Source organism: Cynoglossus semilaevis, chromosome 13, assembly GCF_000523025.1.
Source record: "Cynoglossus semilaevis isolate Cse_v1.0 chromosome 13, Cse_v1.0, whole genome shotgun sequence".
Lineage (NCBI taxonomy): Eukaryota > Metazoa > Chordata > Actinopteri > Pleuronectiformes > Cynoglossidae > Cynoglossus > Cynoglossus semilaevis.
In genome coordinates, this window is record NC_024319.1 from 7,723,814 (window position 1) to 7,740,487 (window position 16,674).

At 40.1% G+C, this 16,674-nt stretch overlaps 1 protein-coding gene across 6 annotated transcripts in view; it reads left to right on the plus strand.

Moving 5' to 3' along the window:
* The window catches only part of satb1b (SATB homeobox 1b), an 81,916-nt gene that overhangs the window by 56,763 nt on the left and 8,479 nt on the right, over positions 1-16,674 (plus strand). For all 6 annotated transcript variants that reach the window (XM_017038100.2, XM_025061244.1, XM_025061242.1 and 3 more), the window contains 2 exons: positions 1,529-1,600; positions 2,810-2,965. In XM_017038100.2, the coding sequence (XP_016893589.1) occupies positions 1,529-1,600; positions 2,810-2,965 (228 nt within the window). The remainder of the gene's footprint in view (positions 1-1,528; positions 1,601-2,809; positions 2,966-16,674) is intronic.

Genomic DNA, 16,674 nt, shown 5'->3' on the forward strand with positions numbered 1-16,674 from the left:
AGTCATGCTTCACGCCTTTATTACACTGTAATATTTGTTACACATGAACACAACCAGACAAAAACCCTCTTAGTTGTGCCTTTTTTTGTGCCAAGAATACCTTACCTGTACGACTTTAACCTGTTAACATTTATCATGTCAGACATTTATCATGTCAGACCTGTTCCTATTCACGGCAGTTCTCCCTCTCTCTCTCCCTCTCTCACACTCTCTCTCTCTCTATTTCTCAGACACACACTCGCACACACGCAAACACACACACACACACATCTGGCCATCTGCCAGCCTCTGCAATGGAGCAATGCGGTGTGAATTTAAGAACATAAATCAGCCAGGGTGGCAATTGAGCCCGAGACAGAGAAGGTTTTTTATTGGCCTCATAAAAACAGATGCAGAGGTATGTTTCTCTCACGTGTACTGATGCATCCACTCAACAACTACTTCCAGAAACCACACACACACACACACACACACACACACACTCACCCATCGTCTCCAAAAGCCAGTTAGTGCACGTCTCGACCTTAACAATTAGCTCGACATGATAGTAACCCTCCCTTTAAACTTGTTGGGTGTCATCATCAAGACCTGCAGGGGACGACGCTGCAGAAATACTTAGACATTCCACTTTCAACCACAGATTTAGCCTCGTGTGATCTGCGTTTACACATAAAAAGAGAAATAATTGGATCTGTATCCATGCTTTTTGATCATGGGACTCTCTCCTGAGTTTACTGGCTGTTGGTGTTATTAAGGCTTTATTTGCATACTACACGCTCACACACACACACACACACACACACACACTCTCTCTCTCTCCTACCCATCATCCCTGTCGATGGCTCCTTTCAAAAGTGGCTGGTATGGAGTGATTCATATGCTAATGGCTTTCGGCTAATGCTTTTATTAGGGCACTTGTTACCTCGTCAAAAGATTTTTGTCAAGATGCAACAAGACGCTCAATGACGATGATTTGATTTCATTTCACTGGCATTTATTTTTTAATCACTGCCTTGACATGAGGAAAAATAACATTTCACATAGGACTCCTCGAGTATTTTTTTTTCTTCTTGAGAAAAACAGCCATAGTGTGTGTGTGTGTGTGTGTGGGGGGAGGGGGGGTATATTCCGACATGAATGTTCCTTGTCCCTTTAACTGAATCATTTTTTCCCAGTGGAAAACTTGGGAACATTTTCAGTACAAATCTAGTGAACATAGTACTATGCCTGAGCAGTTTATGGGTCAACCTCAAACTTAGGATTTTCCCGTGTCTTCATGAAATTTGCTGCCGTATACTTAATAGTGTGAGGACTATGCCCAGCGTTTTCATTTTTGGTTTCTGATTCAGAATTGTTTAGTAATGCAGATACATTTGCTATTGATTCCTGTCAAGATTTTGCCCTTAAAGTTTCCTTGAACAGCTACTGAATATTTTGTGAGGTCATGAAATGACACACCTCTTTTATTTTTTTCACAATAAGAATAATAACAAGTATTTTCTTTTTGTGTTTTTCCATGACATCACAGCCCAGGAGGGAGGACTGTAACAGTGTCAGGCCCGAGGACTGGAATCCCCGGATCCCTGTGGGCATTTCACCTGTGAGCAAACACCTCCACTGTCTTCACCGCTGCACCACCATGACCCCCTGTCCGCCTCCCTGAACTCCTACTCTTTTTAGACCAGTGGCTGTTGGAGCCTTTTTCACACAGAGACCCACTTTCTAAAACTGACAAACTACCATGACCCAGTTCAGAGTATTCTAGATGAGCTTAGGAGCAAGTACAGTGCATAATTTAGCATTTCTTTAACAAGTTTTAATATTTGGAAATCATCAACAGATGTTTCCAAGACATGTTTTGGGAATTATTCAATGTTTTATTTTTTTAATTAATGTTATTAAAACATATCTCCATAAATATTAGTTACATAAGTTACATCACATTAGTTACATTACATAATCTATGAATACAGCAATAGTCCATTTACATTCAGGAGTATCATTAAGTTAATAGTTACCTTTATTTTTTGTGTTTCAGTAGCAGGAAAAGAGCATTATATTCAAACCAAAGTGCACTCCTAATATTTGCATTTGGATCGGTTCATGTTTGTGGAAATAATTATTTCCTGCGATTCCAAGTGTCAAGGCTCGTCAACGCACAATTTAAAGCCCACACAAAGTTTAAGCTAATTATATCTTTTTTTTTCTTAACAGATTAATAACTACATTTTCCCCACTTTTTTAAACTGTGTTTGTGTTTAGGTCTTGTCCGTGTCAAAAAGTCATGATAAACATAGATAATCTGTTGCTCAGTTACTCAGCACGTGCTGAAACGTGGTATGTAGTCACACACGAGCTTTATAATTAAAAAACATAGAAGAAAAGATCAGTGGCTAAGAACAGAGGAAGAAATTCATTATTATCTACATATTTAACTGGGGTTATTTTTGTCCCAGTGAACTTTCATTCAGGACATTTTCTGATCATTTTGAATCACATCACGCTATTTTTGGACTTCATTTAAATCGTACTCCTTTTTTATCAGTTATTATTGATGCTTAACATGTTATTACTGCTAACGTTTTTGCACATTTTTGATTATTGATGTTTCTACCTTTATGGATAGTGTATATTACAGCTAACCTATCAACAAGCTTTACAAATGACTCACCTTTTATTGTGAACTAAAAGCTTTACAAATGACTCACCTTTTATTTTCAACGTAGTGAACTACGCAAACAATTTCAACCAAAATTGTCATTTACAAACTTAATTTGTCTCATTTGTCTCACCCGGATTTTCCTCTCAGGTGAAACCATCGCCTCTGCCAAGCGAGTGGAACGGGAAGACGGAGAGCTGCATCCTCAACATCAACTCCACCATCTACGATGAGATCCAGCAGGAGATGAAAAGGGCCAAAGTCTCCCAGGCTCTGTTCGCTAAAGTGGCTGCTTCCAAGAGCCAGGTACTGGAATGTGTGATAACACAACAAAATTAACATTTAAATACATTTCCGTTATTTTTGTATTCAGTTCATTCACCAACAAAAGCCAAACCTAATAAAAACATGGTTTTCATAGTTCATAGTTGCCAGTAGGCTTGCTATCAGAAGTAAAAGCAAATGTTTACAAGACAGTAGTGAGATATGCTATGATGTCATGTGTTTTTGGGAGACTGCAGGTTGATCTCCAGGGTGAGAAATGTCCAGCTAGGCTTCCATAACACAACTTCATGTGGTCCAACCCTGGACAGTTCAACCTTCACACATACTATAGGTTGCTCACATACAGTACTGTACAGGCTGTACATTCATCCTGTCTAACTTACGTTGGTGACGTGGGACACATGGTGGCAGATGTGGTTAGCATGGTTCACTGGTTCGATCCCCAGTCTTTTTATGTAGTATTCTATGGTAGTATTTGGTTATTCTCTCCGTATGTGTATAGGAGGTTGAGAATGGGGGAGAGACACTGGTTTCCACCCACAGTCCCTCACCTGTTGGATTAAGCAGCATCTTAGTTTAGTAATGTTTTAAGTAAAATGGTTATTTAAGCATTAGTAAGCTTTGCCCTCATTTTATTTTGATTTATTTTCCGGAGCTTTGGGAGGCTGGGGGACTCAGTCCAGCTCGTATGTATGATCCATGAGCCGAGATGATGACAAAGTTTACTTCAAAAATCAGTCTAAATAGGTGGGAATCCTACTTCTGAGCATCGCTGCACTCACATTATGTCTTACGGACACACGTCCCTGGTATTATGGGTTTGGAGTTTTTTGGTTTTTTTTCAACCAGTCGACGCTGTTTCAACACCAAACAAAGGTGTTTGTATGAGCTCAGTAATACTATGATGAAGAAGAAGGTCCCTGTTATCTGCTCTTATAGAGCCGCCGAATCACACAATACCTTCCTCTGTGTGTGTGTGTGTGTGTGTGTGTGTGTGTGTGTGTGTGGGCATTTTGGTGGGGACACAGTTGAAGTCTTTATTAAAAGCAATTTAAACCTGAATCAGCGCAGGAGCTGTTATTAAAGGTTTTCTTCTGTCTTTTGGAGACAGCCTTTTTTTCGTCAATTGTTCTTGATGAAGAAGAAGAAGAAGAGGATAAAGCTCAGCCAAGCCAGAATAATCTGGGAAATATCTGCGAAGGCTTTATTTTTTTCTTGCTGATTAGGATGATTACAGACCCAGATTGCTTTGTTTTAAGCAAATTGCAGTTTGATGCACAAACCACTGTTTTTGTGGAGAAGTTCAAAGACTTTTTTTTAAAGGACGGGGAATGAGAAAAGAGCGAGATGGAGTAGGTAAAAGCATGAGCATTAATTGTAAAAAGATTCGTCTCAGTACGTTTCCACTGTTAACTGTTTCTCACTCCTGTGTTTCTGTATCTCTCTCTACCTTTTTTTCCCCCTCACTTTCTGCCTCCCTTTTTCTAACGTTTCCATTCACGGCAGACGTGTGTGAATGGAAATCGAGCAGCAGATAAGAATTGTGCTAATTATGCCGGTGAAAGGAGGCCTGGGAGAGCACTTATCTCTGGCTCCATCTCGTAATGGGCGCTCCCCGGGCAGCTGGTCCCCTTCACGCACCCCTCCCCGTACTTTACCACCCAGCCCTCATCATCTAGTGCTGCCAGTCCAGAGGCTGTAGCTCGTCCTGCTCCCTGTCACCATCTCTGAACCTCGCATGCCATTCAATTCAATCTACAGCTACTTTAGACAGTAAATCAACAAAAGAAGTTTGACAGAAGAACTACATTTTGGAGTTTTTTATTTAGAGAAAGTTTTTGTAACTGTTAATTACGTCCGAACATTTTAAATATTGTTTAACATAAGGTATTTATTTTATACATACTTAGGTCGAACATTTTAAATATTGTTTAACATAATGTATTTATTTTATACATACAAGTATTCCATACCATACTTTTTATGTTGCATTTATAATAGAAAATAATCAACCTTAGCATTTTTATAAATCTTTAGACCATTGATATTAAATGTAAATTAGATGTTAACCCATCTTATTTACAATCTTGTCACATTCAACATTTGTCAGTCCTACAATATTTTGTGTATTAAAATTCCATGTTTTTTTTCTAAGCATTTCAATTAATTTTCTTATTAAATTAATGCATTGGCATTTTTATCAATTTTTTTTTCAGTTTTTCCCTTATTTGCATATTTCCTAACTATTTTAGTGACTTTGGTCAATTGAAACCTTCAGAAAATATTTGTTAATTTTTATAAATAACTTGTCAGTTTTATTCTTAAAATTCCCCAAATTCAACAGCACAGACAGACAGATGAGAGAGAAAGGAAAACCTATACATTTTTATTTTGAGAGATGTTAATATTATATATCGTTCACAGCTGAAAAAATAATATCAGTATATAGAAACTAGATTTTCTTTGAAGCCAGTAATCTGATATTTGAGGCCCAGAGAGCAAAGAGAAAAGGAAATAGTCGCCATTATTCCCCACAGAAAGGGTTGGTGCTCTGGAGCTGCTGCAGCAGCAACAGTGACTGTGGTTCGTGTGGAGGAGAAGGAGAATGGAGGATGGGCAGGACTGGCAGGATGCCCAAATGGGGTCCAGGAAAATAATCACTGGGCGAGGAGGAGGAGCGAGAGGAGACCTCTTATCACATATGCTGCTGTCATACATGGGCTCAACCTCAGCCTCTTTGACTCCGAGTCAGGATTTCTCAGCGTTATAAATGCAAGCACGCGGAAATGTGACCACACGTTCACTATCCTGGTTCGTAGTTTGTGTTTGTTCATTCTGTCGTGGTACTCTGGGTGTCTGGTGCTGGCGTTAAGCAGGTGCAGGGACGATGTAGGAAGGAAAGACAAAACTGAGAATAAAAGAGGTCTCAGGAGTTGAAGGAGGTCAGCGGCAGCCGGAGATGATTTTGAGAAATAAAAGCAGGAAACAGGATTGTGATTTGCTCAGGTGGTTGTGTTTGTCAGAGCATCAAATATCGGTTATTGCATGTCTTCAGTGGTGGCTGCGTGCGTTTTTCGGGTGGGTTGGTTCCTGGACCTCCGCCATCCCGTCCTCTCCCAGGACTCGTAACCACAGTGGGCCTCTGCCAGCCTTTTACTGCTCCTCATCCCCCGCCTCTTCTTCCTCCTGCTCCTCTCACATATTCAATGTTGCATTTCAATCACACTTTTACTGCCATAGTAGTAACTACAGAGCAGCGACTCTATCCAGAGCTGCATCACTTTGTCAGATTAATGGCCGCTATTCACTCCAAGCCTAAGCATATAATGTAGACTATATTAATATTTTTATAAACAGTACACAGTCCTGATGCTGCAAGGTTTTAGAAGATGCTTGAACTGCAGTTGTCAATGACAAATAGTAATATCGGTAGCTTGTGGACTTTTTGTAATACTGGAAAGAAAAAAAAAAGTGTTTTGATTTTATAAAGATTTGGTGTTAATCCCTCAAATGTTATTAATCTATTAGAGTGGAATAAACAGACAAAACACGAAAAATATTCCAAAAAAGCTTAAATAGAATTAAAGGATGAATAATGTTTATATCCGAAAAATTAAGTTAACTAAGCATTGGTCAAAAATGTTAAAAGAAAGGTAACAACTAGTTAGCCTGGTTGCTAAGCCTGAACCCTTTTAACATGTCCAATACAAACACTATATCATGTTAGGTAGGACAGCAGTGCTTTTTCAGCAACATGTTAGTTCGTTGTGCGATGGGGAACTCGGTGGATCTGCTCAGGGAACAAGGACATATCCTTTGACACAACTTTTGTATCTCAACATCTTTGGACACATCCTGAAAAAAATCAGGCAATGAACTGGAATCAGAGCACCTGCTGTTGTTTAAAAAAAAGCTCACAGGGAGTGTCTTGTAGGCCCAGCATGGGCCCCAAAGCCCTCTGACTCCTCAGTGACCGGCAGAGAATGCGGTCCAGGCCAACGACATCCACCAGGCCCCTCTCTCATTTGCTTATTCTCTTATAGAAGAGGCTGCACTAATTAGCCAGGCTCTAATGAGACAGAATGGCACCGATCTGATCTATCCTGTGCCGATGGAGGGGGTTGTGATCGAAGTTGGGGGTGGTAGCCTGCTGGTGTAGCAGGGGAGAGAGAGAAGAGCAGTAAGCGGTAGTATTGGGGGAGGTTGGTGTATGCCATCTGTCACCCTGCACCCTCCTGGCACAGTAGTCCTCGGAGGAGAGAGGCTGGTTGGGGGTATTGATAGGGCAGTGAGGGTGGGGACGATAAGAACGGGGAAAGGACAAACTGCTTCCCTTTTTACAGATACAGACTTTTATCCTGGTTGAATTTTGAATCAGTTTCATGTCCACAAGCAACTTACAAGGACAGTGATGACTGACCGGAATCGGGTTTGGTAAATGCACGTGGAAAAGCCGCAGTTGCCCTTTAAATTCTCATGGCTGCGGCTGCTGGAGAGAAATTAACGTTTGTTCATTTGTTGTGTTGGGAAAATAAGGAAACTGACAAAAGTATGAGTAAATATTATATTATTATATATATTTTGTTTATATTTAATATGTGGAATTTTTAAGAGGAGCATGTAAAATCAGTATTACTGATAGAAACAGGTGCTGTCATGTTTTCCAAACCTTCTTCAGCCCTTGTATGTAGGCCTGAATCGAACATGTTTAATCCACACCCCCAACCAAAATGAAACATACATGTAACAGTCACTCAACAGGATGACCAGATGGCTGACCTTTAAGGTGTCTGATGGTCGATTGTCACTGTGCTCTGTCTGTCTCTGAGGACACTAAGTGACACCGATGTTGAATAGACAAATTGGTACCATTAAGTTACTCTAATATGTCACAGCCGTGTGATCAGATTAACTTTTGTTGATAATTACATCTTAATTTACCAAAAAAAACCTTAAAGTATCAATGAAGAATGTTTTTTAAAGACATCCAGAGCCTCCTAGTACTTGGAATATTATTGTGGATATCAATACTTCTTTTTTAAATAATGATATGCATTTTTTGAAAAATGTAAATCCTATTAATAGTATTCAGAATCAGTGAGATTCTTCCTCCAGTTCTTGTTTCAGGTGGTCTTTAAAAGCACCTGATGCAAATTTTTTTAGCCAAAAGGAGTTTAGAATTCACTCAGAAGTCTTTCTTCTTCTTGACTGTGATGAACATGGGCTACGCTGGGCTCATCCTTTGACAAACCTTAGTGTGAACATGTATTGCTCTTTTTCCAACTCAATAAAGAGCTAAACATTTCAGCTAACTTTTAGCTTGATTTAACCACAAACAGAGAACGGAAATGTTCAAAATATGTTTCTCAACAGATTACATACAGAGGAACTAGACTGTCTTAAATTACTGACTTAAATTTAGGATTTTCTGTCTGGTCTAAAGGTAATTTAGTCTTTCGTGAAAGACGTGAAAGCTGAAATGATTAACCAAAGCTATTTAAATAGGACATAGTGTAAATTATCTTCATTTTGGTCCCATCTAAAGAAAGATAATTATATCAAAAATGAGGAACACCAAGGTTTGGAGACAAATCTCTTCTAAGCAGGAGATCATGTTATTATGTTTTCTGGATTTTATGGCCATAAAGACACCAAACCCTTGGTTTCTGTTTGGTCTGTGGACCCCTTCAGTTCCCTCACACCAGTCTCTCCTTTAAATTAGTCAGATCATAGCAAGTGTATCTAAACCCCGGGGGTGCAAAAAGGGCCATGACTGTTTATTAATTGATTTATTTATTTATCTCCGGTGCCTGCTTAGTTATTAGGTTGCTATGGGAAACAGGCCGAGGCCAGATCTTCTCTATTATTGAAGACACAATTTCTTGAAGTGGAGACGGAGCTGTCTGAATAATTAATTTAGCCAATAAATTATCAGGCAAACGGTTAAAGTCCTCAGCCTCCCTCTGAAACAAGCCTTTCTCTTATTGTTTAATGGACAGTGGAATTCCCTCCAGTCAGCTTTGTCCTCTTTTTTTTTCCTCTGGTTTTTCATTTTCATTTTTTTTTTTAGCAACAGCTCACAGGGTGTCCTCACTGAGCATGCCCAGATCACTTAGTGTGTCTGCTGCCATCTCTCTCACTTACACTTTACACGCCACCTCTCACCCCATCTGTCTCTGACTGTAGAGCTCACTCTCGTTCCCTCCTTCTCCCTCTCCTCTCCTGTTTTCTCTTCTTCTACCTACTCAATCTATTCTCAACGATAAATACTGATACTGATACTGATACTAATGTAAGGCCCACAGTAAAAAGAGGTAGCCTAAGAACAACTAAAGACAGGTTAAGGGAAGCCCAACTAATTTGAACTTATTTACCTTAAAAGGGCAAAAAGCCTTTACTCTGAATGTAGGCCAATGCTTCGGAATTACAAATATTTAAGGTGGGCCTAATGGAATAAAAGTACGGGGGTCCTCGCTTTAGGACGTTCTCGACCTACAGTATTTTGTGGCTGCATCACCAAAGTCTTGTTCCATCATTCTGACGTACAACGTTAAAACTCGCGAACTAATTTGCACAGGAACTAGTTGCCGAATACGAGTCTGGACGAATGCATTGTCACACGTACGATACGCATTACATCGGAGTGAGTTACATTTGCCTTCTTTCATTTGTGTTGTTTTTTTTACCCTGAGTTATGGCTCCCAAGTGTACATTAGACGTTTCTGATGTTTTTAATGTCCTAAATTACGATACGTTACCACTGTATCAGTGTAGGTGGGTGACATAGGTACTTATGTACAGTAAAGTACCAAATCCAGGTACGTCGCAGCGTAGGAACAGAACTCCAACACAAGTCGAGGACCGCCTATATATACAAAATGGATAAAGATGAATTAAAAATGAATTATTTGTTTAGTTTGACAAAAAAACTATAGGACACGTGATGAGACAAATGTACTGTAGCAAACAAAAATACAAAATCCCAATAGAATAGCTAATTGTAAGGAAGATAATAAAACAATAAATAAATAAAAAATAATGTTTAATGTTTAAGTTAGACAATAACTAGTTCATCCTGATTTGTGTAAATTAGTGTGAATACTGCAAAATAGTGCCTATGTCACAGTGCCATGTAGTGGTTACTGTTTGTGCTAACAGCGTGCATGCATCGCCCTCATTTCTAAACATTCTCGTCTCGTCCTAAGAAACATTTTCCTTTAAGACCCGAGCACTGGTTCAAATGAATCACATCGTGTGCTATAAGATAATCAGGCCTGGTTATTTATGCTTGCAGTCCTAGTTATGGTACTGCTGTTCCAGTGACAAGCACCACTACCACTCACTGGTGCCTTTCTTCTTCTCCTTCAAACATTAGCTCGCTAACCCTTCTCCCACTATCTGTGCTCCTCCTGACAGACCACACAGGGCTTGTTCTGAGGCCCATTCTCACTAATCTGATCAGGCAGGCAAATACGCCGGGAAAAGCGCTTTAATGATCCCCCTAATTACCTCAAGTCAATACCAACTGTATTATTAGACTCGGGGAAAATATTCCATTAGGGTGCCCCCCGTGGGAGTCCCTCCCTCCCCCCCTTCTTCTCTTCCCACCAACCGTGCGCGGTGCTGATGTCACGCGCTGCGCGCCCCCTACGCTTGTAATTAATTTTATTTACACACGCTGGAATGCACAAGGTCGCACCTGCAGCCCGGAGCCGCCCGACTCGGCCCGCCTAATCAGATCTGTCATAATTACCATTCTGCATGCTTCTGACACATGCCGGGAAATATTTCAATTTAACTGCAGCCACTAGCTCAAGCAGCTGTAGTCTGAGTGTGTGCGTACAGCTAAGTGTGTGCATATACAGGGATGTGTGTCTAAGAGAGTACAAATGACATAGGGAGATATTAGGATCTATCCAAGTACTGCTGGGTGTATGTGATTTGTTTTGCTACAGTGTTTGCTCTTACTCTTACTTAAATATCCCTCATCCTAGGATTTTATATAAAGTTATGCCAAGGCATAAACCAGTGATCGTCAACTGGTGGCCCGCGGGCTGTAAACGGCCCAGCGAGCCGTTCAATCCGGTCTGCAACTGGATTCCAAAATAAACCAAAAGACCAAAATGTGAATTTTATATATAGTTGTTGACCCGTGGTGTAAACATTGATTTATTTGCAAAATAAATCTCCAAATTCAAGTGAGCATAACACCCCAACTGCTCCCATTGGTTAAGATGTGTGATGACAGCTGTCCCAGTCTAATATTGTTCATCATCTCTCTGTGACCCATGGCGTGTCTGTATTCAGAATCAGTTAGCGACAGGACTTTCAAATAATAAACTGTGACAAAAACGATAAAATACAATAAGCATGAATAAATTAATTTGGAAACGCGTGCGCCTGAAATAAAAAGTTAGCTAAAGAAAAGCTAAAGGTAGTGAAGATCAAAAAGATTAAACAATCAAACTAACAGTTAGCTAAAGAAAAGCTAAAGGTAGTAACGATGGACAAAAATAGGCACAAAAGGGCACACTTACAAGTCCGATCCTATGTGAAGGGGACTCCACAAATATAAGTGCAAAAACTTTTATACATTACTAAATAAAAACCTACCACTGATTCACAATTCACCCTGACACCATTTGCAAGGGTGTAAAAAAATCAACACTTTCCAACCCTGTTGCTATACTTTCCTAACCTCCTACATATCCAGGTAATATCTTCAAGTTTCTAACTAAGAATGTCTTTTAACACGTGCAGGAGAGAGGTTTACTCCCGCCGTACAGTAGTGGCCAATGAAGCTTTGAACTTTTTATTTCACAGCACTTCTTGGTGATGGAAATATTGTTTGTGTTTTCATCACTATCTGAAGCAAACTTGTAGTCCAATTAAAAACACTTATTTAGCTGACACAGACAATTTGCAGCTTCTCTGCTATTTCAATCCCTAATTCAATAAGATCAGTCATGATTTATCAGCTTAATTATGCTTTGATATTAGCAATTAAACCCCAGCTTTGAATTAAATCTCAATCAGGCTCTTATAATTGATGAAATCCGACTTCACGTAGGTGCTCGCTGTAGTCGCCGCAGCCGTCGTCCTCGTCCTCGTCCTCGTCGTTGTTTATCTGCGGTCGTTCATCCTGGGTGTGTTTGTTGTCTTCTGTGCATTCATCCTCCATCTGCCCCAGCAGCATCCAACACACAAGATTATAAACAAGGAGTAAATTATTGGTGGGAGAGCAGTGTTTGAACACCAGCACCAATATCAGCCCACCACCAGGCAAAAGCAGATTAGGCTGCAATTTCAACTGTACTAATATTTAATACAGAGAGGCTGTGTGTGCTGTAGCATCAGCAGGGACTTGGTCTGCTGCCATTTTCTACACGTGCACAATCTCAAGGCAAAGAGAACAAAATGTCACTCTAAACAAACTATATTTAATTAATTTTTTTAACCATTTGTAATATAAACTAGGCTTCCTTCTACAGTAGAAAAGTGACAGTATTGTCAGCTGCATTTTATATTTGAGCAAAAATGTAGTTCTTTAAATTTCTTTTTTCTTTTAATCTTTAATAGTTTAGCTTTTCGAGGTAAATGTAGTTATTACGAAAAACCAGAAGTGCTTATGAGGAGTGACTAGATATGAGTTCCTTTTGCAGCTTCTGTTTTTACTTCATTTTTTACTTGTGTATTTTATGCGTCTGTATTGAAAGGGTCATAACTTTATCAGAAAGGTAGCTGGATTTTTGTTCTACCTGCCTGTAGTTTTTTTTTTGTTTGTTTGTTTGTTTGGGTCTCAGATACCGATTATTTTAAAGTATTCCATTTTCAACAGGACGAAATTTGTGCACTAAAAGTTTTCAAACCCAAAACTCGATGCAGGAAAATATCGATTTACCATGAATTTCTTCATCAGCTATTTTTAGTTATGAGATTTCTGCCCATTTAACAGAAATAAAAATAAAATACAGAAATATTTACTGCCTTTTCTCGACAGTTTTAATCTGACAAATATGTCAGTCGCACAATTGTTGGCATTATATTTGTGCAGTTGTGTGTATGAGAAAGAACTTTTAGCAGAGGATCAAAATGTGGGGGCTAGAAAAAAGAGCAGCAACCACACAGATGTTTAATGTGCTCCATTTTAGATGGACTGGTCATTTGCCTTTGGTTATTCTTTTATGCTCCATCTGCCTCTGTTTGGTCGCTTGAAATTTCCCTGCACACTTTATTGGTTTTGCCAACCATGACGTAAACTGTCTCACACACACAAACACACACACAAGAATTAAATAAAAACACACATAATCGGTACTGAGTATTGTTTCAGACGCAAGTGCTGACACACACAAAGAGGGAGGGAGTTGTGTTTCCTGCAGTGCACAGTCATGTCTCGCCTCCACAGTGCGGGTGGTGTTAGCTGTCAGTCTGTAAGTGTTGTCAACCCGTTCATTGTATCTGCAGAGGTCAAAACCCTCTCTTCAGAAAATGCTCAGTGTTTGGCAAAGGCTGCTCCGCGCTGCAGCTCGGAGAAGAGATTAATTGTTTGGCACTTCTGACTCAGACTGGCAAATTCTCTCTGTGTCACTTCTGTAGGTCAGCCCCAGACACCCAGTCACACAATCTGGCAACTAGAATCTGGGAAACGTCCAGTTCCACAAGACACATTAACAAGAATTAATTATCAACAGAATCAAAAAAAAAATATCATTATTTCTTTATTAAATCTTCTGGAAAAAAAAGGTAAATGATTTGAAATGAAACAAAAATATTATATCCTGGCCTTTATAAACCATTAGAAGTTAAAAAGTGGGTGTGGAAATAAGAGGAGAACCCAAATGCTTTTCTAATGGATCGAGAGAAAAACACATCCACAACCAGCAAATTGATGGACATCTGTTGGCTTATTTCATTTATTTATTTCAGCCGTGGCCGAGGTCAGCCTGATGGGACTGATAACAAGCAAATGAGATTAAAGGAAGGTGTTGGCCCGGACCTGTGACACACCTCTCTCTCTCTCTCTCTCTCTCTCTCTCTCTCTCTCTCTCTCTCTCTCTCTCCCTCTCTGCTCATCCCCATCTCACAGTGTGGCCCAGTTGCTCATTAATGCCTCTGTGAGCCTCCATGTTGGGGGTGTAGTTGGTGGTGAATGGGTGAATGGGTGGGTGGTTGTTGGGGCGGTGAATACCAGGCTGTTCTCTGACAGAGCAGGCCTGTCCTCACATTGGCAGCCTGTGACTGCAGCCACTCACTTCCACAGTAGCAGCACATTGGCATAACTGGGTGAATCCCGCACATGAATCCAACTATTGTGTTAGGAGGAAAAACATTCTTTATCAGAACAACCGGCTGCTATTTATACCAGGGGATGTACAATGGAGCTGCTGAAGAGTTTATTACCCTTTTTAATTTGCCACCTTATGACCCGAAAGACCCACAATTCCCTGGTCAGCGCCGTGTCTGCTGTGAGACAAAAAAATGACTAAAAGGCTGCTGGTTCTCTGTTGCTCGCGACGTTGTTTGAAACTAATTAATAATCGGGCAACAATGACCTACAGGCAAAGGATTATTGGGCAATATTGTCGCAGGTGTTTGTGCCAACGTAGCAAGATAATCCTCTGCCTGTTGGTACTTATTGCTCGGATGAACCTGTGTGCAGCATCTGTGGTTGCGGATGCAGAGATTTATTCAGCATCAACATGAACTGACTCTCCTGTAACACACTGTAGACCAAAGCAGAAGAGCTTTAAAACGCTGCGATTTAAATCGCAACAGCTTTTGCTGTTGGTCTAAATGTTCTTAAAGCGGCGGTGAATGGGGTGGAGGGCGCTGAGTAAATGTGATTTCAAATCAAAGCTTTTCCAGAGATTCTTGAGCAGTTTCATGAGGGTGTCATGCTGTGATCGTCTAAACAAACAATCCCTGACGTCAATTCATCCAGCCTGCAATCCAGTATCTGTGCCGCTTACAGAGATAGAGGAGACGCTGGAGCAAAATATTGAGTGTAATCCCCATTTTATTTCCAGACACGTCGTAGAGCGTATCACGGTTTTGAGTGAAACTAAGGGTTGGTGCAAAGGCTGGATGGTACTACTGAAAGACACTAGAACTGTTCCTGGAAAATAACAGGTTAAGAGTAACAGGTTACACCACGCAATCATCATGGTGTCACATCAGTTGAACATTCTGATTTTTATCCTAAACTCACACGGAGGTGAACGTTTCTATAGTGTACGTGTCATTTTAATGTGCAGCTAAGAACCTTTGCAAGTTCCAAGTAGTTTACATGCCTTGGGCGAGATGCTAGTGTGCAAGTGGTCCTGGTGAAATCAGGGTGTAGGATGGTGGGGATCGAGCAACATACCACTGCTGGCCAAGGCAGCAGTTGAACCCACAGTCTAAATCCTCGGGTGTTTACGTGACAAATGTATGCTACTTCTAACAAAAGCACGAGGTTTGTAGAGAGAGTTTACCATTTATCTTGTCTGTTAAAGTCAAGTTTCTGGTTTGACATTATTGAATCCATCTTGACTGAAGACCAGCTGTGCTGAAACACACTGAGAACACAAGGGCCTGTTCTCAGCTACCTGTGCTATTTTATTTATAGAGAGTCCTCCAGTGATCTTCAACCTAACACCCGAGCACACTGCATTGAAGAGCCCTAGATTTTCTCTCTCTCTCTTTTTTTTTCTTTTTTTTTCCTTGTTTTGTGGTTCGCGTTGGAGCACTCCAGCAGCAGGGGGCAGCGACTTTCATGATCCAATCAAGAGCGGCTGGTGCTTGTCAGAGGCGGTGGAGAGGCTCAACAAATCACATTAAACAATAAAGGAGGGGAAAGGAGATTAGCAACAGTACCGTCATAGCAGCAGAGTGAGGGAACGTTCGACATTAAATGTCGATTTAGTACTTTTGAACCAAATAGCTGATAAACGAGTGAGCCGTACATCCAATCTGTGATTCTTAGGGGGATTAAGCATCAATAAATGATATGCACTGGTTTAAAGTTTCTCAAATATTTTAAGCTTCACAGCAGCATTTTTCCCCTTTCTGTTTTTCTACAGCATTCTACTGGCTATTTGGCTACGTCTACATATCTGTCTACAGTTACATTTCTCGATTTTCGTTCAGCTGCCACGGTGTTTTAGAGTTTGTATAGACTGGGATAGGAAACGTATTCGTCGTTCAAGGGCATTTTTGATTCTCCGTCATATTTCTTAGCTATTTTTCTGTCAAAATGTAGTTCTTTATTGAGATTTAAGCACCTTCCATTTTGACTAACAATCATCGTTTGATGAGCTTACCATTTTTAGCCTACTTTTTGGTTCACTTTTAGTGATACATTGACTGAGTGTTTTGACCTCATAATAGTTCATTACACTGTGCTATTATTGAACTAACTCTATTATAATGTCTAATTTACAGTTCTTGGTGGCTTGACCATCGTTTAAAATTATTTTTGCCTATTCTTTCCTTGCTTTTTTGGGGGTATGTTTTTTTACATAAAAGACACATTTTCATAATCTGAAAATTAACAGTATATTTTGAAGGGACATGTGAAACCCTGTTATTTAAATACCTGAGACAATCCTTGTTTTTTTTTTATTATTTTATTTTAATCCTTGCTCATTTCCTTTGCTACATTCTGTGGCTCCTCGTCTCACCCAGTGCTTCCTGTGACCGGCCTGTGGAAGCAATGCAATTAGACAGACACAAACAAAGCTCTCCAA